This window comes from Cynocephalus volans, chromosome 2 (genome assembly GCF_027409185.1).
Source record: "Cynocephalus volans isolate mCynVol1 chromosome 2, mCynVol1.pri, whole genome shotgun sequence".
Classification (NCBI taxonomy): Eukaryota; Metazoa; Chordata; class Mammalia; order Dermoptera; family Cynocephalidae; genus Cynocephalus; species Cynocephalus volans.
In genome coordinates, this window is record NC_084461.1 from 165012986 (window position 1) to 165034360 (window position 21375).

General features: G+C 38.6%; 1 protein-coding gene across 1 annotated transcript in view; it reads right to left on the reverse strand.

Moving 5' to 3' along the window:
- Window positions 1-774: 774 nt before the first annotated feature.
- MTMR9 (myotubularin related protein 9) overlaps window positions 775-21375 on the reverse strand; it is a 54326-nt gene continuing 33725 nt past the window's right edge. The window contains exons 9-10 of the mRNA XM_063087048.1: window positions 8236-8387; window positions 775-5538 (exon numbers count right to left, since the gene is read on the reverse strand). Of these exons, the coding sequence (XP_062943118.1) occupies window positions 5375-5538; window positions 8236-8387 (316 nt within the window). The 3' untranslated portion in view covers window positions 775-5374. The remainder of the gene's footprint in view (window positions 5539-8235; window positions 8388-21375) is intronic.

Below are 21375 nucleotides of genomic sequence, written 5' to 3' on the forward strand. Positions count from 1 at the left end.
GTTAACTTTGGTTTGGATAAGGTGATATCTACCAGATTCCTTCACTAGTTAGTATTTTCTCCTTTGCAACTAAGTATTTTGCAGAACGATACTTTGGGACTATATTGTTCCTCACAAACTATTAACTGCCCATTTTACCATTCACTGATGATACTGCCTAAATCTAGGAATACTGTGATTATTTGCCAAATAGTGACTTGCTAAGTTCATCATTCTTTCTACATTTAATAGTTGGTATTCTACTCTAAGAGCTTTTCCTTTTCCCTCACTGATTTATTTATATTAATACATACCAAATCAATAGTATGTACAATACCTGCTCATAATTCTAAGGAGATGACCTGTGAAGCACTTAGAAGGGGCAATGATGTGTACAGCTTACTCACAATTATTTCAGTCAAATCACAATAACAACACAGACAGACAGAGACACACAAACTAAGAGTGTTAGAGATCTGATGGAAAATGTTACCAATCATTCAATCTAGGTGAGCAGTACATGGGAGATCCTTGCCGTATTTTGTTTTGCTTTTTTGTATATCTCAAAATTTTCAACATAGGTCAAGAATATATGGCAGTTTTAATTGAAACATTGTGAAAACTTCCACAAACATTTGAAAACAATTAAAATCAACCTACAGATTTAATTTATTAGAATTTGAATATATTCAAATTTTATTATTGTTTATTGAAATTTAACACTAGCATCTGTGCAACAGTCCCCTGAGGCAGGGGGAGAAGACCAAACATAAATATTACACATTAAGAACAGTACCACATTCAACAAGACTATTTTGATTCAGTAAACCAAATCTGACAAACAGGCCAACTCAAGGTGAATGATTTTAGTTACAGGACATAAGTGAACTTATCACTTAGTAAACATTACAAATAATATTAAAATGTTACACAGATTTACAAAAGTTCAGAATTTTTCCCTAAGACTATATATATATATATAGAAAGAGAGAGAGAGAGAGACAGGTTCACAATATAGAAACCTGTACCTTACAGCACTCTGAGGTTTTAGCAAAGTACACATTATAGACACGTTTGCCATACAGTGCAATTTTATTGTGTAAGACATGAATAATAGTGCACTTAAATCTAAGAGTCACATTCAAATATATCAAGAGTACAATCCAAATACCCGGCTATTGAAGAAATACATATTCTTTTTTTTAAAAATAAACTAAGGTGTGCAAGTACAACATTTTTAGTGTAGATGGTAATAGATCTGTAAGGATACTAAAGAGTGGGATTCAGGGTGTATTTGTGTAGAGTAAATGACTTCTCCAAAGATATGTGCATTTTAAAAGTGAAGCAAATGTCTTGTCTAGACAGATGCAAGCAGTGTTGCACAACTCAGTCTTATTACAAATCACCAATACAATTAATCCTTAGACTCACAGATGGTTAAACAGAATGGCTCTAAAAGTCAGTAACCTCTCATTAGGAATTACTTTTCAGAACACTGTGGTGTCTCCAGTGAGCCCCATCATCTTCCACTAAACTGAGCACAAATTACTGTTCCACAGTGTAGTTCAAGAGATAGCACACTGGGTTTCTTAAAGGAAATTTAGATAACAAGTTCAGACTTTTTAAAACCTAGTTCTAGAGTTTCAGAGGGTCTCTTTTGGGGCTATTGGTTTAAAGGAAGAAGATGCTATGGACAGTGGATTATAAAGACTGTGTGAAGGTAGAAGTAGTTTTATTCAACAAAATAGAAATTAGAAAACACATACTATAAGAAATTTAGCATTTCATATCATCTGAGAATAAATATAAATGCAGAAATCAGTCTTTTAATGTTTTTTGTTACGATGATGAATAACATAAAAATACTATCTGGTAATAATTTAGGATACCAGCTCTGGAGAGGACAAAAAGATCTGGCCTACGTTAAAGAATAAGGAGGAGCTAATCCATGTTGTCGTGAAGTATCGCACAGACCTGTATCAGATGTACTAAATGACTTCATTCTCTGGTTAATTTCAAAGCTTCCAGAATAGGCATCAACTATTGCAAATATTGCCCATTTTTAGTCCAGGAAATATCTTTCCAATAAAGACTGCTCATAATACCCTCATGCAATTTTCGTTTGTTAAATCTGTAAGTGGGCAGATACCAAAACCTTTGCCCCAGGTTAAGGTCTGATAATAAGTGAACCTGATGACCTAGTTCAGACTGACAATTAAAACAGCTGTTTCTGAAACCAGATAACTACATGTATGTCTTTAAGCAGATTTTTCAAAATGCAACAAAACGTTACTTCTATTTTTCATGTCAAGAGACTAAACTACTGGTCAAATCTTTTCCATGATATTGATTTTTTATTTAACATAAACCAAATGCTAACTGAATCAAAGACTAAAATCCCACTAAATTTCATCTAACATGAAAAGCAATGAGATTCCACCTCTAAATCAGGCCTCAAAGTTCAAAGAAAAACTTTTAAATCCCCCAGATGGGATTTTAAATGAATGTCCATTATTGTCTTCCCAAGTTTTCTTGAAAATCATTTAAAACCCCTGTTTTGACGGTGTAAGTTTTCTATGAAATAAAATACATTAACTATTGGATTTTACTTTTTCTGCTTTTCTTCCCATTTAATAAAATCAAAGTTAAAAATTTTAATGAAACAAATGACTACTGCAAAGTCCTTCCAGCAAAAAAGCTTCAGGTTTTTACATCATCACCCAACTACATTCTTCTGGTTGGGATCTAAGTCTATGGGCCCTTGTACTGTTGACAGAGGCTGCCGTGACCCTTTGTGTTTTTATGTTACTCTGTGTGGGCCACTTTATGCACCCACAGATGAAAACCAGCCTTCGCTACAAAAGGATGGGGACAATTACTGCACACGAACGAGACTGTATCTCACTTGGTTACTAGGGGCTCCCATGGCGCAATGTGCCTGCTCCCTAATTCTGCCACCATTCTCTTCACTGGAGTTTCTTAATGCCACATTTATCAAAGGCAGCTCTCCATACTTAATGTTTAACAAGTACATTCTCCTGAATGCATCCATTTTATTTATTCTCCTCCCCCAAGGTAGGGGTAACGTCACTGAATTACCAAGAACCCTCTTCAGATTATATTGATAACACACTTGTTTCTGACAGTTTTCAGCTTTGGGAAAACCCTAGTATTTGCTTTATTAAATGAACCTTTTAAAAGTGCACTGATACCAAAGTTTATTTTTACAACCTGTAAACAAACCTAAGGTTTGAACAATCCCTAACTATAAATTAACACTAAAATGCAAACTTGCCAAAATGGTGAAGACTGCTGCCTCAATATGAGAAAGAAAAAGAAATTGGAATGCTACTATTGTCCTCTGACTTGCACACACAATGTGTGTCGGGAAGACAGGTATAGACTGACGGCATACAATTTCTCCATGACCAAGCCTGATGAAACTCCCAAAGTGTCCACCCATGAAAGTCCTATGGCCAATCAATACAAGCAGTGGGAGTCACTTACAGAGAGTAACTTAAAAATCTCTAGATGCTTTTCCTTATGGGTCTATTAACTGAGAAGAAAAGGGCTCCTTCATATTAAGTCTTGAGACAGTAGGAGAAAACAAACAGGTCAGCTGCATGAACAGATACAGCAAGCAACTTTGAGGAGCCATTAAAAAGCTAGGCTGTTCCTCTTTTACAAAGCTACGATAAACATTTCAAACAACACAGAGATACCAGAACATCTATTATGCTCCTTGCCTTAGCCTTTTGGTGAGGGCTTTAATGCCCCAAGCAAGATGCATAACTGCAGCCAAGATGATAATTAGTCAAGAATGAAGCTGAACTTAGAGTCTGGACTATTGATCATTCTCTAGCCTTTGCTACAAGGCTGAGGAAACATAAAAAGATGAAGCTTGGGCAACTGGAGACAGAAAGTATTTGCCACTTTCTAAGTATTGTGATTTTGCTAAAGTTGATTTTTAAAAATTATATTTTTAGTTCAGTACATAGCTCTAAAGCAGGGTTCAGTTTGGTATGTTAACTGACATGGTTATACATAGATGGTATAGAAATGATATTAAAGATTACACTTCAACTATTTTTTTAAAGGAAAACTAGAATTAATAGTATTTGTTAAAATGAGCAGTGCCACAAAACAGAAACGTACGTGGAAGTATGGAAACATGAACATTTAGGCTGCGGGCATAAGCAAAGTAGCAGAGTATGGGTAGAGTCGTCACTGTCTCTGTGACACTGGAACACTGCAGATCTGTTTCTGAGGTTCAAAACATAGGCTGCGTCATATTCATAAACTTCCCCTCCACTTAAATTATATTTGCCTAACACATAACGGACAACTCAGCAGAGTCAAGATGAGTTTGCAGAAGGGTCAAGATGACATGAAAATCTTAACCTTGATATTAGTAAACTCTTAGAATACTTAAAAATTAAAACAACAACAACACATATACACAATAAAATACACACATGCATATATAAACCAGTGCAGTAAGAACTTTAGACAAGGGTAGTGCATCTCTGGTTTAAGGAAACCATATCTGTAGCTTAATTAGAACAAATTAACTAAAGTCTAAGTGATGGTTTAATTTTACATCCAGTATTTGGTACATATCTTACATGTATGGCCAAAAACCTGAAAAACCAACTCAATATTAACAATGACTTATCAGTAACAAATTCCTACTTTAACTGTATATTACACATACTTTTAGTGTCTATTGTTAAAATAAATTGAATGCTTCTTCTATTAGAGGACTATACCTCTTGCCCGTGTAGAATTAATTTACCTTGAATAAGTATTCAGATTTTCCCTTCTTGACAAACCAGATTAAGAATGAATTCAGTTTTGTTAGTCCAAAACTATTTTTAAAAGAATGGCTACTTTGTGTGGTAAAGAAGTTGGAAATGGCATGCTAAACACAAAATTCTTGGTTTATTAACTGTTCCAGTTTGGAAAAACAGTTCTATACTCAGAATGTTTAAAAGCCTGACCCTTTTTAAAAATCACTGAATATTCCTTAAAGAGACTAATTGTATCCTTGACTGGTCTGGAGCACTGTTTGGAAAGTGGACAGAGGAAAGCTTCCGATGAAATGGTGTATAACACAAATGGCAATAAGTAGGTCATCTGCTTCACACAGATAAATAAAATGACTAGCACCTCCTTCCTGCTCTCATAGTGGAGGGGCCGAACAGGCCACATGGAACATGAGTAATTATAGTAAGTTTCATTCATACAGAGTTGAGAAGTCCGTTACATTAGTGGGGTCCCACCTCTTAAGCCTTAAGTTCAAGGCTACTGTGTCAAAGTGAACTGGAGGGCAAAAGGAAGAGAGAGGCGGGGTGCAGTTCAGGCAGGGTATGTACAAAGCGGGTGGGGAGATCTTTCAGGGACTCTCCTGCATCCCATCATCTGTTTCCAGTTCTGCCAACTGCCTCCTGAGGATATTTACTTTGGCTTGTAATTCTTTGTTATATTCAATGATGTTAACCATTTCTTCATATGCTTCATCCAAATACTTAGAGGACCTGTTCCAACGCAGAAAGACACCTACAGAACCCGGGAATGGAAGACAGAGGGAAGAAAGATATACACACTGGATTAACATATTTGTAGATAAGATATTATTCCACATGTTGTACACTTTTCTTTTTCTTTTTACAACTCACATCTGTGATTTATTATATTCAAAAATATAAAGAAATCTTGAGGTACCGAAAGAATGCAACTCAACAGTATCCAAAAAGTCACTATTTTCATGTACATGCTCATTAATTTTTTAGGGAAATCCCACAAAATTATCAGAAACATCGAAGTGTCATTCTGTGACATATTTAGAAAACAAGCTGACAATTTACAATGTCATCAACTTTCCGGTTTCATGATACAAATAATTTGTTTTTACAGTGATAGCATTTTACTCAGACCTGTACGATCTTCTACATGTGGAAAACCACTTTGATTGGAAAAGTGGCAGTCATGGTAAAAACAGAGCCACCTAAGTTGTTATTTAAAAGGCTCAACTTCAGTTCTCTCCCCCTGTCACTTGAGAAGCAGTCTTCAAATTCTGCAGGCAATTACTTCTTTCCCCAAATAGCAACAATTATCCTTTTATTATGGACGAAAAAGAAGACATTTTCTCCTCTACACAGACCTAAGTTAACTATATAATCCCAAAGTCATGCCTTAAAGATATTCAAGGAAGGAGGTAAAAAAACTTTCTAGGCTGCAACATGTTAGTAGCTGGCAAGTTCGCAAAGGATTCACAAGCCATTAAAACACTTTTTTGTGTGTGGGCGGGGGTGTGGCTGGCCAGTATGGGGATGTTAACCCTTGACGCTGACGTTGACACTGCACTCTAACCGAGTAAAACACTTCCTATAAACCAAACTTTCATGGTCCCTAATGAGCCCTTCTACATATGTCCAAATGCTACTCTCAATCAGAAGGGAAAAAAACCCAGAACCACAGCTTAAAAACTGACTGACCTGTGCTGATTTGTCTGTTATATGAGCCTATTACTCTTCAATACAAGAATTACTTATATTAACAGTTAGCCACGATGTAAATGTAAACAGCAGAGAGACATTTTAAGACCAAAGAGTAGTTTCATACAATACAGATTTTACCTAACACAGAATTTCTCCCAGCTGTAAACTGAGGAGGCACTGAACACAAACTGAAACTCTGTTCTTAATGGAGTGATAGGAATTCGTCCATAAAACAAAAGCTTTCCTTCTATTTCTTAATCCCTAAACTCCCAATGAAGTTTTGCTAAGAACTAGTTAAATCATCCTTCAAGCCATCCAACTCCCACACTTGGCTTTTCTCTCAAACAGTTCCTCATTTCAGTTATTAATTTAAGCATGACAGTGGCTTTTAGGTAAATTGTCCCAGAAGTCTTAAGCAAGAAATACAGCTATAATCTGTCAATTAAGAGATCCTTTATCCTACATCCGTGACTATCTACATCAAGGAAGTGAGCAGAGAGAGGCTCTGAGTAGTCAAAATGCCTTCACAAAATCAAAGCACTAACATGCTCAGAGAACCTTGAGACCAACTAAGGCCATGATCCCACAATTCTGGTGGATGGATGCTGCAACAGATAAGATTAGAAGCATAAACTGAGGTGGAAGGAGGCCATTGACGGCAGATACACCAAGAGGGACCAGATGTGGCAGCTGACAGCCAAAGAGGAGACAGCAACAGATTCAGTCTCAAATCGAGACAGCAAAGCAACCTGAGACCCTTTTATACAAAGGGCAAACAGTTTTCCACACATGAATTGCCCTTGAGGGCATGACATATTAGAACATAGTACGATAACTGACATTTACGGTAATTGAGTATAATTTACCCAACAGCTACCATTCTTCCATTCTTGTGTGTATGCTGTATGCTGTTTAATACAAATATGAATAAAGATGTGTTTACTGTCTTCAAAATGATTAAAAAGAAATTAAATGGTAATTTATAGTCTTTGTTTAATGAACAACTAATATATTTTAAATAGATATTTGGTGGGTATTTTAATTTTTTTTTTTTTTGGCAGCTGGCCAGTACAGGGATCCAAACCCTTCACCCTGGTGTTAGAACACTGCACTCTAACCAACTGAGCTAACTGGCCAGCCCGTTGTTTTTTGTTTTTCTTAAACAAACTTTGTTATTTAAGCGGATAAGCTTTAGTAGTCTGAAAAATTAGCGTATGTAAAAAACTTACTTTAGAATAGATTTGAAAAGTAAGCATGGATTATTGTTCCATATGAACAATGAGATATTTGCATTACTGCTCTGATGATATTTTGTGTCCATTTACAAAAATTACTAGAATGATGAACCATGTCCCTTTGACAGTATTTAACACAAGAACCCATCCTAATGACGCTTAATAAAGGAAACAGAAACCTTCCCTGAAGAACTTACAATTTAGTCAAGTCCCAACTATCCACTAACTCTCTTATGCAAAAAGTAATGTGCTTTTTTATCTAAGGAAAGTATCCAACATATACAACAGCATCTACTAAATAAGCAGTTAATTTCTCAAATGGGAACTGAAAAAAAGTGTGACTAGATCACTGATATGAGAGAGAACTAAGTTTGCACTGAAAAAAAGAGTAACAGTTACACACAGATCTGAGGGCCACACTCAGCGCACACCTTCAAATATCAACAACAGCCTGCGCCCACAGGCAGCAAGGGGGCACACCTGACGGTTAATAAGAAGTCTGCAAAGGATGCATGGTTTACCTTCCCACAGCTGAAGACTCTGTGGAGCAACTGAAGGCCAGATGACAAGGTTGTTGGCTTCGAAGAGAGGATTAGTAAATTTACTCAGCTCATTGGGCCGATTAACCCAGGACCACAGAGACATCGTTTTCTGCTGTAGCTTCAACTTACACCTGATTGAGAAAGAAAACTGCCATTAAAGCAGTTAATTTATAACAACCACCATTAAATGCTCCTCTTCATAGGCCAGTTTCTTCTTTTTATATGACAGAAGACAGAACACAAGGCTTTTAGTAGAGAAAGTAAATGTTGTAAAGTAAAAATACCTGTCAGATTTTTCAGTCTGCATTATGACTCTCAACAAAAAAACAAAGACTGTTTTACAGGCTTCTAAGAAGCTGGCAAGGAGAATAAAACCAGAACCTGCTCATTTCAGGTTTGGTGTTAAACCATAATTCAGAGAATGTTACTATACACAAAAGTCCTTTGTTGTATCTGGATTGTATTTTACTTTAAAATAGCTAAGTATACAAAAACTTTCTAACTTCTGTGTTTGTTTCTGAGAAGCCTAGACTATAAAGACACAAAAATTATAGACATCATATTAATAATGGAAGTCGAATCAAATCTCAAAACTTAAAAATTTTTAAAGACTTCCTTAGCTTTTAGGAAAACAAATTACATGTACATAAAATACAGACAGATTTTAAAAGATCAAAATTAAACATGCATCTTTTTTTTAAACTGTGGTGTAATCACCACCATGCTATAACCAATTGAGCTAACAGACTAGCCCCTAAATATGAATCTTGATGTAAATAAGAGATTTAATTTACATGTACATGCAACAAACACTCTTCATAACAATACTGAAATTCTTTAACATTCTTTATCATGGAATAAACTGTTAAGGGAAGAAGGTAGACTGGCACATTTTAGAAAAATATAAATTTTAACAAAGATTGAAAGTCTGTGATAAACCTTACATTAACCAAAAAGACAATACATTCAATTTTCACAGGATTCTGTTTAAACTGAAGTTTTATTATAAGGTCAGTTTTGTCTCTGAAACCACTTGATTATTTATAAGGTGCATGCAAGTTAATTACATGCATTCTTTTAATGCTGGCAATGAAAATAACCCACATAATCACAGAGCCTATGTGGCCCTGGACTTTAATTGCTAGGACAGAACGCTCCACACTATGTTCCCAGGAACCAGGGATGGCAAGGACATGACAACATTGTGCCCACTGTCTCCAGCCCCATGCCCACCTCCCATGGCTGGCCAATCGCTGAACTTTTTCCAGCTGAACCCGACAAGACTTCAGAATCTTTCTCACTCAGCACTACTGGTACCCTCTACACTGGGAAGCAGAATGTGAATCTACCTGTGATACCTTTATTGAAGACTAGTTTGGGTTTTTATTGGCAGCTGGCTAGTACTGGAATCCGTACCTGTGACCCGGGTGTTATAAGGATGTGCTCTAACCCACTGAGCTGACCGGCCAGCCCTGAAGACAAGTTCTGAGGGATATTAAAAAAAAAAAGAAATTCATAGCCAAACATATTTTAAAGTTACAAATTAAAGTTACATACTTTGCTTTATTGAAGGGTGTCCTAAAGCCTTTAATGGTTATGTGTTTGTGACTCTCGAAGAGAAGACTATGTTATGCCACATTCCCCAGACTTTCTTGCCTAGAAAATTACGAGTTCCTCCCTCTCCCCACCAGAGTACAGTCCAGGGATAAGCAGAACACGCTTTAAGAAACGGTGAGATGGGATTTCAGATTCCTAACACATTTAAGAGCCATGAGAAGAGTTGCTTTTGTGAAGATTATTTGGACATAACCTTTTATCTCCTATGAGCTAACAAACAAACCAAAAATAAAAGTCAGCAAGTCCTCTTTGACATACAGAACTTTGTTTTGCACAGCACTGTCTGACCACGGAATCTTTTTTTGGATATCTTTTAACATCCTTTGGTATTCGTGTCTCACATAAATAGGTTTTGTCTCACATGCTAACTTCCAACTGGCACAGGCTGCCAATGTTATTTCCCTTGTCAAATACCACAGAGCATGAAATACGCATGAAATACGCATGCACTCACTTCCACATTCACTAGAATCAACAAGCCAGCCAGAGTGCCTTTGCAACTGTGTGTGGAAATGCCATCAGAGGTCTTTTCTAGGCTGGTTACAGAAGATTAAGAGGAATGGATAAAGGAACTAACGTTTTTAAGTGCCAGTTCAGTGACAAGAATCAGGCCAGGACTTTCACATGTTGGGTTATTTAATCCTCACTACAACCCGATGGGGTAGATGTTAATTTTTGCCTTTAACATCAGCAGAAATAGGTTCAGGGAAGTCACATGGCTATACATGGCATAATGAGATTCAAACACACATCTAATTTCAAGTCTTGAACTTTCTCCACTAAAGTACATTGGAGAGAATGGGAAAGAGGCTGATGACACTTAAGTTGCTGAATCTTGGTAAGAATAGCAGGGACTGGGTATTTTAACTTGGCCTGTCAACTCCCTGTGCTCACATCCACAGTATCACCAAAAAGTGGCAGCACAGAGCCACTGGAGTGGGGCAGAGCAGGTTTGGAGCTCCTCAAGAAGTATGATCCCCAGAGAACTGTCATTATTTGGTGTGTCACGCAGCTCACTGGTGAAGCTTCCTTTGCAGGGTGTTGTAGTAATCTGAACTGAATCATAGTCCTCTCCAAAGGAGAAGTCCTGTCTCCCACAGTGTTTTTCAAATACAATAAGCAGAAATTGTTAATATGGGGACAAGATGTCCATAGGAACTTTGAAAAGCCCTGACATATTCCTGGGAATCTAAAAGGGTGTGCACGTAACCAGGAACACCTGAGATGGCCTCAATCTCTCACCTCTGGCTGAACCCAAGGCTCTGTCAAGCAGGAAATGAGAGCTAAAGCAGAGCTGTAATTACCTGAATATTGATGTCATATCCCAACACATACATAGAGCCCTCATCAAAGGGTAGGAGACTTACTGGTCCAAGACATTTAAAGAAATCTGTAATTGTTAGCTGACCACCAAGTTAGTTATATGAAATATATATAGTGACTTCAGTGGTTATACACACCAGAATACAGATTCTCAGAATACAGAAAATCACTAAACAACAAAAACAAACAAAATACAGCAATAACAACAAACTCTTGGGGCAGAGGACCTAGTTTCTAGATATGCCACACTATACTATTAAAACATCAGTTAAAAAAAGTTACACGATACAAAAGAAACAGGAACGTATGATCTACACAGAGGGAAAAAAAAAGCAGCCAAAAGAAACTGTCCCTGGGGTGGGAAGGCCACATACTGAACTTACTAGACAAAGACTTTAAATCAGCTATTATAAATGTGTTCAAAGAACTAAAGAAAAAATATCTAAACAATTAAAGGAAAGTATGACAACAATGCCTCACTAAATAGACAATAACAATAAAGAGCCAAAAACCATAAAAACAAAAAACTAAACAGAAATGCTAGATTTGAAAGTAGTATAACTGAAATGAAAAATTACTAAAGGAGCTCAACAGTAGATCTGATCTGGCAGAAAGATCCGTGAACTTGAAGACAGATGCACTGAGATGATCAATTTCTGAGAGAAAAAAAGAGACAAGAACAAGGAAAATTGAAGAGAGCCCCAGAAACCTGTGGAATACTATCAAGCATGCCAACATACACAGAACAGGAGTCCCAGAAGCGGAGAAGAGAAAGACACAGAACAAATGCTAGGAAAATAATGTCTACTTAAATGCAATGAAAATCATTAATCTACACACCCCAAGAAAGTCAAAGAACTCCAAACAGGATAAATTCAAAGTGGTCCACATGTAGACACATCAATGTTAAACTAGTAAAAGCCAAATAAGCAAGAATTGTAAATGCAGCAAGTAAAAAATGACTCATATGTACAAGGAATCTTCATAAAAATAATGGCTGACTTATCAGAAACCAGAGAGGACAGAAGGCGGTGGTATGACATATTTGAAGTGCTGAAAAATAAAGACTGTTGACCGAGATTTGTATATCCAGCAACTATCCTTCAAAAATGAAGGAAAACTCAGTGGATTAGAACACAGCCTTGTAACACCAAAGTCAAGGGTTCGGATCCCTGTACTGGCCAGCCACCAGAAAAAAAAGAAAGAAGAGGATGGATGCCAGGTGCAAAATGGCAGAGTAAAGAAGCTCCAAATGCTTGTTCCTCCACAGAAACGGAAAAAAATCAAGTAGAGCTGTTAGGACCAACTTTGTCAGACACTCAAAAGTTTAGAACACCCAGATGAATGCAGAATCAAGGAAAAGAAAACTTAACAGGAAAGCTTTATGGCATTTTAACTTGCCCTTGCCCCACCCTCTCACTAGCCCATAGAGGTCTGAAAGGTAGCAGTCTGCATTCTCAGGATGGGACCCTCATCCCTGGCGAGGGAGCAAGGCAGTCCTTATTCACAAAGAACTGTGTTTGTTCTAACTTGTCTGGGGCTACCTGAAACACTTACCTTTGTTACAAACTCAGTCAGGATAGCAAAGTGCAAGATTTCCTCAAATCACTATAAGGTGAATAAAAAACCCACAGTCACCTGGGGTAAAAGATCATTTAGATATACAACAGAGCACTGAAAGCATGGGGAGAAAACTGGCGAGAGAGTTTCTTTGGGAAGTCAAGGCATTAAAAAGTGCCTGGGTTGCTAAGATCGCGGTGGCTGTGGCTGTTGGCGTGGAGTAGCTGAGGTGGAAAAGGTGGCCACTGTGCCTCAGGCAGCTGGGAAACTTGTGGACCTTTCTCTTGCCGTCTCTTAAGGGAGGACCGCTGCTGGTGGCTGGTCGTGGGGGCTGACCACCACTTTGCCCTTGGCAGGAGAGGCTGCGTCATTTACAGGCAACAGCTTTGAAGTATGGAGCAGGAAAAGAACTGTTTCTTAGCTGCAAAAGCGAGTCTCTAAAAAGGCAACATGGCGCTGGGGCTGCTGTTGACGCTGCCAGGATCCCGGAGGCAGGGGCCGCGCTGAAGGCGGCCAGCTGCCCTATTCAGGATTCGAGGTTTCAGGCCGGCATAAAAGAAGATTCCTGGGAGCACCCGAGCCGCGCCGTGGGACCGAGTGAGCAGCCCGAGGCAGCGGCAGGCGAGAACGGGGACGGCGAGGACACAGAGGCAGAGAGGGAGCTGCCCGACCCGGCAAAGCCCCGTGAGTGACCCCCGGCCCAGCCCTGCTCAGGGGGTGGACACCCGCCCGGCTTCTGCCTGCCCCACCGGGCCACTCACCGGCCCTGGGGCTGCCTCCATTTTCTCAGGTGGTGGTGGCTCCGGCCCGGCTCGGCCAAGCCTGTCCTCCTTGCCCGGCTCGGCTCCTCACTGAGCCTTCCCACTTGCTTGCCCCGGCGCGGGGCATCCTGGGGACTGCGGGCTGGCTTCCCCTCCCACTCTCTCCACGGTTCTCTGGCAGGGCTGGTGGCGTGGGGCATCCCCGGCCAGCGTCGGGAGGGCAAGGAAGTACGGGCTGGGCTGACTGTCACTCCACTGAACCCTGGGCTCCAGCCCCCAGTAAACTTCCTGTTACCGGGAGGCAGATACCATCTCTGTGGCCACCAGTTCAGAAAAACGCCTAACCGATTTCTGGTTAGGAATAGTGTGGTTGGAGAGTTCCCGAGTTCACTTGAACCTGCCGGAGAGCAGACTGCCGGCGGGCACGGGACTCGGTCTGCGCCGGGGGGATTCAAAGGTGAACCGTGTGCTGCGGACTCCTCCCCCGAGGAGCTCACGCTCTGGTGTGGGAGATAAGACAAGTACACAAATAACCACAATACCAGGAGGAAGGTGATAAGTCCCGAGAAAGATCTACACAGTGCTACAAAGGCACCCAGAGCAACCGGTCGTCTGCGCCTAGCAGAAACCTGGTAGACTTCCTGGGCGAGGCGGTGCCGAGCAGGGTCTTGAAGGCCCAGCTGATAGACGAGGGTTGCAGAAGGCACGTCCCAGCCCAGCCCAGTGCGCACAGAGCGGGGAGACATCAGGCTAGGGAGGCGGAGACTTGACAGAAACCACACACCCTGTGGGGTTGCCACTGCGTGAGACAACAGCCCGGGCCAGAGTGCACGGAACAGGGAGAAGTCCTGCATGGGAAGTGGAAGCTCAGCAGAGACCACACACCCTACGGTACCGCCCCGTGATCCAGCAGCCCAGCAGAGTCCAAGCTGACCAGAGAGGTGGCTCCCCGGAGAGGCCCAAGACCCGAGGCAACCATACACACAAGGCACTAGAGGCCAACTGAGCAGTCACGGAGGTAGCCATACCAAATTGGCAACCACAGCAACATCTTAATTAGTCAATAGTCTCAAACCAGTGGACTGTGAAACCTCCTGCCACAATGAATAAACATCAAAAAAAAGATACCAGAAATACAAAAAATCAAGAAAGTATACCACCAAAAGTTAATAAATCTCAAACTCTAGATCCTATAGAACAAGAAGCCCTTGAAATGACTGACAAGGAATTTCGAGTGATAATTCTAAGGAAACTGAATGAGATACAAGAAAACTCAGCTAGACATCATGATGAAACAAGGAAAAGTATACAGGACCTGAAAGAGGAAATGTACAAGGAAATCCATGTCCTGAAAAAAAATGTAGCAGAACTTGCTGAACTGAAGAAGTTATTCAGCGAAATAAAAAACACAACGGATAGTTTAACCAGCAGGCTTGTCGAAGTTGAAGAGAGAATCTCTGAACTTGAAGATGGGCTGTTTGAAATAACACAAGCAGACAAAAAAAAAGAAAAAAGAATCAAAGACATTGAAGAAAATCTGAGAGAGATATCAGACAACCTTAAGCGCTCAAATATCCGAGTCATGGGTATTCCAGAAGCAGAGGAAAACAGAGATTGCAATGAAAACATATTCAACAAAATAGTGGCAGAAAACTTCCCAGGTATAGGAAAAATCACAGATCTTCAGATCCAGGAAGCTCAACGATCTCCAAACGTATTCAACCCAAAAAGGCCTTCTCCAAGACATGTTAAAGTCAAATTGGCAAAACTCAGAGACAAAGAGAGAATCTTAAAAGCTGCAAGAGAGAAGCGTCAAATCACCTATAAGGGAGCCCCAATGAGGCTAACATCAGACTTTTCATCACAAACCCTAAAAGCTAGAAAGGAATGGGATGATATTTTCAAAATACTAAAAGACAAAGATTGCCAGCCAAGAATACTCTACCCTGCAAGGCTATCCTTCCAAAATGAAGGGCAAATAGTATATTTCTGAGACAAACAAAAACTGCAGGAGTTCACTACCACACGACCACCCTTACAAGAAATCCTCAAGGGAGTACTGGGTTTGGTTCCTGAAAAAAAACTACCACTGCCAAAAAACCCGAGAAAAATCAAAACCCACTAGTATAATAAAAATGGCATTCATGAAGAGAAAACAAACAAACAAAAATGCTATCTACAACCTAAGGAACCAACAAACACAGAAAACAAACAGTAAATCAGAAAGCAAGGAACAAAAGACACCTAAGACAACCAAACAACCAATAAAATGCTAGGAATAAATCAACACCTTTCAATAACAACTCTTAATGTAAAAGGCTTAAATTTCCCAATCAAAAGACATAGACTGGCTGACTGGATTAAAAAGGAGGATCCAACTCTATGCTGCCTAGAAGAGACCCACCTCACCCACAAAGATTCACATAGACTAAGATGGAAAAAGATTTACCATGCAAACAGAAAAGAAAAACGAGCTGGAGTAGCTATTCTTATATCTGACCAAATAGACTTTAAACTAAAAACCATAAAAAGAGACAATGAGGGACACTACTTAATGATAAAAGGACTGATGCATCAAGAAGACATAACAATCATAAATATGGACACACCCAATGTTGGAGCAGCCAGATTTATTAAAGAAACTCTATTAGAACTAAAGAAGGAAATAGACACTAATACCATAATAGCAGGGGACCTGAACACCCCACTGACGATATCAGACAGATCATCTAGGCAAAGAATCAGTAGAGAAACACAAGATCTAAACAATACTCTAGACCAACTGGAATTGGCAGATATCTACAGAACATTCTATCCAACAACCTCAGAATATTCATTCTTCTCATCAGCAAATGGATCATTCTCCAGGATAGATCACATATTAGGTCACAAATCAAGTCTCAATAAATTCAAAAAAATTGGAATTATCCCATGTATTTTCTCAGACCACAATGGATTAAAACTAGAAATTAATAACAAACGAAACTCTGGAAACTATACAAACACACTGAAATTAAACAGCATTCTACTTAATGACATATGGGTCCAAGAAGAAATCAAGCAGGAAATCAAAAAATTTATTGAAACTAATGAAAATAATGACACATCGTACCAAAACCTGTGGGATACTGCAAAAGCAGTATTAAGGGGGAAATTTATTGCATTAAACGCTCACTTCAGAAGAATGGAAAGATGGCAAGTGAACAACCTAACACTTCACCTTAAAGAACTAGAAAAACAAGAACAATCCAAACCTAAAGTTAGCAGACGGAAAGAAATCATTAAGATCACAGCAGAACTGAATGAAATTGAAACCCAAAAAACAATACAAAAAGTTGGTTTTTTGAAAAGATAAATAAAATAGACAAACCATTAGCATGGCTAACTAAAAAAAGAAGAGAGAAGATTCAAATAACAAAAATTAGAAATGAAAAAGGCGATATTACAACTGATTCATCTGAAATACAAGGAATCATCCGAGACTACTATAAACAACTATATACGCCAACAAATTTGAAAATCTGGAGGAAATGGATAAATTTCTGGACACACACAAGCTCCCAAAACTGAACCACGAAGACGTAGAAAATTTGGACAGACCAATAACAATAAAGGAGATTGAAGCTGTTATCAGAAGGCTCCCAACAAAGAAAAGCCCAGGACCAGATGGATTCACAGCAGAATTTTACCAAACATTCAAAGAGGAATTGACACCGATTCTTCACAAACTATTCCAAAAGACTGAAACAGACGCAAATCTCCCAAACTCATTCTATGAAGCAAACATCATCCTGAGACCAAAACCAGGTAAAGATATAACCAAAAAAGAAAACTACAGGCCGATATCCTTGATGAATATAGATGCAAAAATCCTCACTAAAATACTAGCAAACAGAATACAGCAACACATACCATAAAATTATTCACCACAATCAAGTGGGATTCATCCCAGGGATGCAAGGTTGGCTCAACATATGCAAATCAATAAATGTGATACACCATATTAATAAAGTCAAACACAAGGACCATATGACCATCTCTATAGATGCTGAAAAAGCATTTGATAAAATTCAGCACTCATTCATGACAAAGACCCTCTATAAGTTAGGTATAGAGGGAAAGTATCTCAACATAATTAAAGCCATATATGACAAACCCACTGCCAATATTATCCTGAATGGGGAAAAGCTGAAAGCTTTTCCTTTAAGAACAGGAACTAGACAAGGATGCCCACTCTCACCACTCCTATTCAACATAGTGTTGGAAGTACTAGCCAGAGCAATCAGAAAGGGAAGGAAATAAAGGGCATCCAGATTGGAAAACATGAAGTCAAACTGTTCCTGTTTGCAGATGACATGATCCTATATATCGAACAGCCTAAAACCTCTACAAAAAACTGTTGGAATTGATAAATGATTTCAGCACAGTAGCAGGATACAAAATCAACACACAAAAATCAGTAGCATTTCTTTTCTCCAATAGTGAACATGCAGAAGGAGAAATCAAGAAAGCCTGCCCATTTACAATAGCCACCAAAAAAATAAAATACTTAGGAATTGAGTTAACCAAGGAGGTGAAAAATCTCTATAATGAGAACTACAAACCACTGCTGAGAGAAATTAGAGAGGATACAAGAAGATGGAAAGATATCCCATGCTCTTGGATTGGAAGAATCAACAGTGAAAATGTCCATACTCCCCAAAGTGATATACAAATTCAATGCAATCCCCATTAAAATTCCAAAGACATTTTTCTCAGAAATGGAAAGAACTATCCAGACATTTATATGGAATAATAAAAGACCACGCATAGCCAAAGCAATGCTGAGCAAAAAAAGTAAAGCTGGAGGCATAACACTACCCAACTTTAAGCTATACTACAAAGCTATAATAACCAAAACAGTATGATACTGGCATAAAAACAGACACACTGATCAATGGAATAGAATAGAGAATCCAGAAATCAACCCACACACTTACTGCCATCTGATCTTTGACAAAGGCACCAAGCCTATTCACTGGGGAAGGGACTGCCTCTTCAGCAAATGATGCTGGGATAACTGGATATCCATATGCAGGAGAATGAAACTAGACCCATACCTCTCACCATATACTAAAATCAACTCAAAATGGATTAAGGATTTAAATATACACCCTGAAACAATAAAACTTCTGAAAGAAAACATAGGAGAAACATTTCAGGAAATAAGACTGGACACAGACTTCATGAATACGACCCCAAAAGCATGGGCAACCAAAGGAAAAATAAACAAATGGGATTATATCAAACTAAAAAGCTTCTGCACAGCAAAAGAAACAATTAACAGAGTTAAAAGACAACCAACAGAGTGGGAGAAAATATTTGCAAAATATACATCTGACAAAAGATTTATATCCAGAATATATAAAGAACTCAAACAACTTTACAAGAAAAAAACAAGCAACCCAATTAAAAAATGGGCAAAAGAGCTAAGTAGGCATTTCTCTAAGGAAGATATACAAATGGCCAACAGACATAAGAAAAAAATTCTCAACATCACTCAGCATCCAGGAAATACAAATCAAAACCACACTGAGATACCATCTCACCCCAGTTAGGATGGCTAAAATCCAAAAGACTCTGAACGATAAATGCTGGCGAGGTTGCGGAGAAAAAGGAACTCTCATACATTGTTGGTGGGACTGCAAAATGGTGCAGCCTCTATGGAAAATGGTATGGAAGTTCCTCAAACAATTGCAGATAGATCTACCATATGACCCAGCTATCCCACTGCTGGGAATATACCCAGAGGAATGGAAATCATCAAGTCGAAGGTATACCTGTTCCCTAATGTTCATCGCAGCACTCTTTACGATAGCCAAGAGTTGGAACCAGCCCAAATGTCCATCATTGGATGAGTGGATACGGAAAATGTGGTACATCTACACAATGGAATACTACTCAGCTATAAAAACGAATGAAATACTGCCATTTGCAACAGCATGGATGGACCTTGAGAGAATTATATTAAGTGAAACGAGTCAGGCACAGAAAGAGAAATACCACATGTTCTCACTTATTGGTGGGAGCTAAAAATTAATACATAAATTCACACACACACACACACACACACACACACAAAAACCGGGGCGGGGAAGAAGATATAACAACCACAATTACTTGAAGTTGATACAACAAGTAAACAGAAAGGACATTTTGGGGGGGGAGGGACGAGGGAGGGAGGTTTTGGTAAGGGGCAACAATAATCAACCACAATGTATATCGACAAAATAAAATTTTTTAAAAAAAATTAATAAAATAAATAAATAATATAAAAACTGCCTGGGTTTACTGAGGAATTTAAAAGGAAAATGCATACCAGGGCAGGACACATGTTCAGAAAAGACCTGAGAAAATCCTGTTTTTACCTCTGGCTAATCTCTAGGCTCAGTGAAAGCAGAAAGTGAAGGCTAAACATGGAAAGAGTGTCCCAGAACAAAACCAATCTGCAAAGACTCTGTGTGTGTGTGTGTGTGTGTTGGGTTTTTTACCCTCCTTTTTCTTTCTTTCTCTTTCTCTCCCCCCTCTACCTCCTCATGTTCAAGGAAATCTCTGTCAAGATATTAGCTAAATAAAAACCAAAGGAACAGAGACTTCAGAGACCATCCACAAGAAAGAAAACACACTTTACAAAAATAGTTTTGAAAAATGACTAAATAAACAGCTACAGCCAACAGCAAGAACAAAAACAAACCCTGAGAAGGGGAAAGAATCGAATTTCTGGAGAACCACATTAGAATTTTTAACATGTTCAGTTTTCGACAAACTATTAGACATGATACAAAAAACCCACTAGGAAGTACGGCCCATTCTTGGAAGAAATTAACAGAAACTGTCCCTGAGAAAGCACTGATTTTAGACTTACTAGACACAGATTTTAAAACAACTGTCTTAATATGCTCTAAGAATTAAGGAGACTATGGCCAAAGAAATCAGAAAATCAGGAAAACATGTCTTAATGATCAGAGCATATCAATAAAGAAACAAAAATTATACAAAGAAACCAAATGGAAATTCTGGAGCTCAAACTAAAAACTCACTAGATAGTTTCAATAGCAGACTGGAGCAGGCAAAAGGATCAGCAAACTTAAAGACAGGTCAATTGAAATTATCCAATCTGAGGAGAAGAAAAAAGAATGAAAAATGAACACAGCCTAAGTGACCTATGGGTGCCAACACATGCATAACAGAAGTCCCAGAAAGAAAGGAGAAAGATGGAAAGAAGGCAAAAGAATATGTAAAGAATTAATGGCCAAAAACATCCCAAATTTTATAAAGGACACTAATCTACACATTCAAGGATTTCAATGAACCCCAGAAAGGATAAAGGCAAAAAGATCCACACTGAGACACATTATAATGTGAAAGGAGCAAGAGAGAAGTGACTCCTTACAAGTGATCCTTATTAAGATTAACTGCAGATTTTTCATCAGAAACCATGGAGGCCAGAAGGACAAGGGATGACATTTTTAAAGTGCTGAAAGAAGAAGAAAAAAAACCTGCAAACCAAAAATTCTATATCTCGCCAACTATCCTCTAAAAATAAAGAAGACATTAAGACATTCTCAGATAAACAAAAACTGAAGGAGTCCATTGCTTATAGACCTATTCTACAAAAGAAATGCAAAGATACTAGAGAGTAACTAAAACCATATGAAAGAGCTCCAGCAAAGATAATGATATAGGAAAATATCAAAGCCAGTTATTAATGTATTTTTGATTTACAACTCCTTTATTTTCTACACGATTTAAACAACTGCATAAAAATTACAAATCTAAGGTAATGTGCCCACAATGTATAAAGATGTCATTTGTGTCA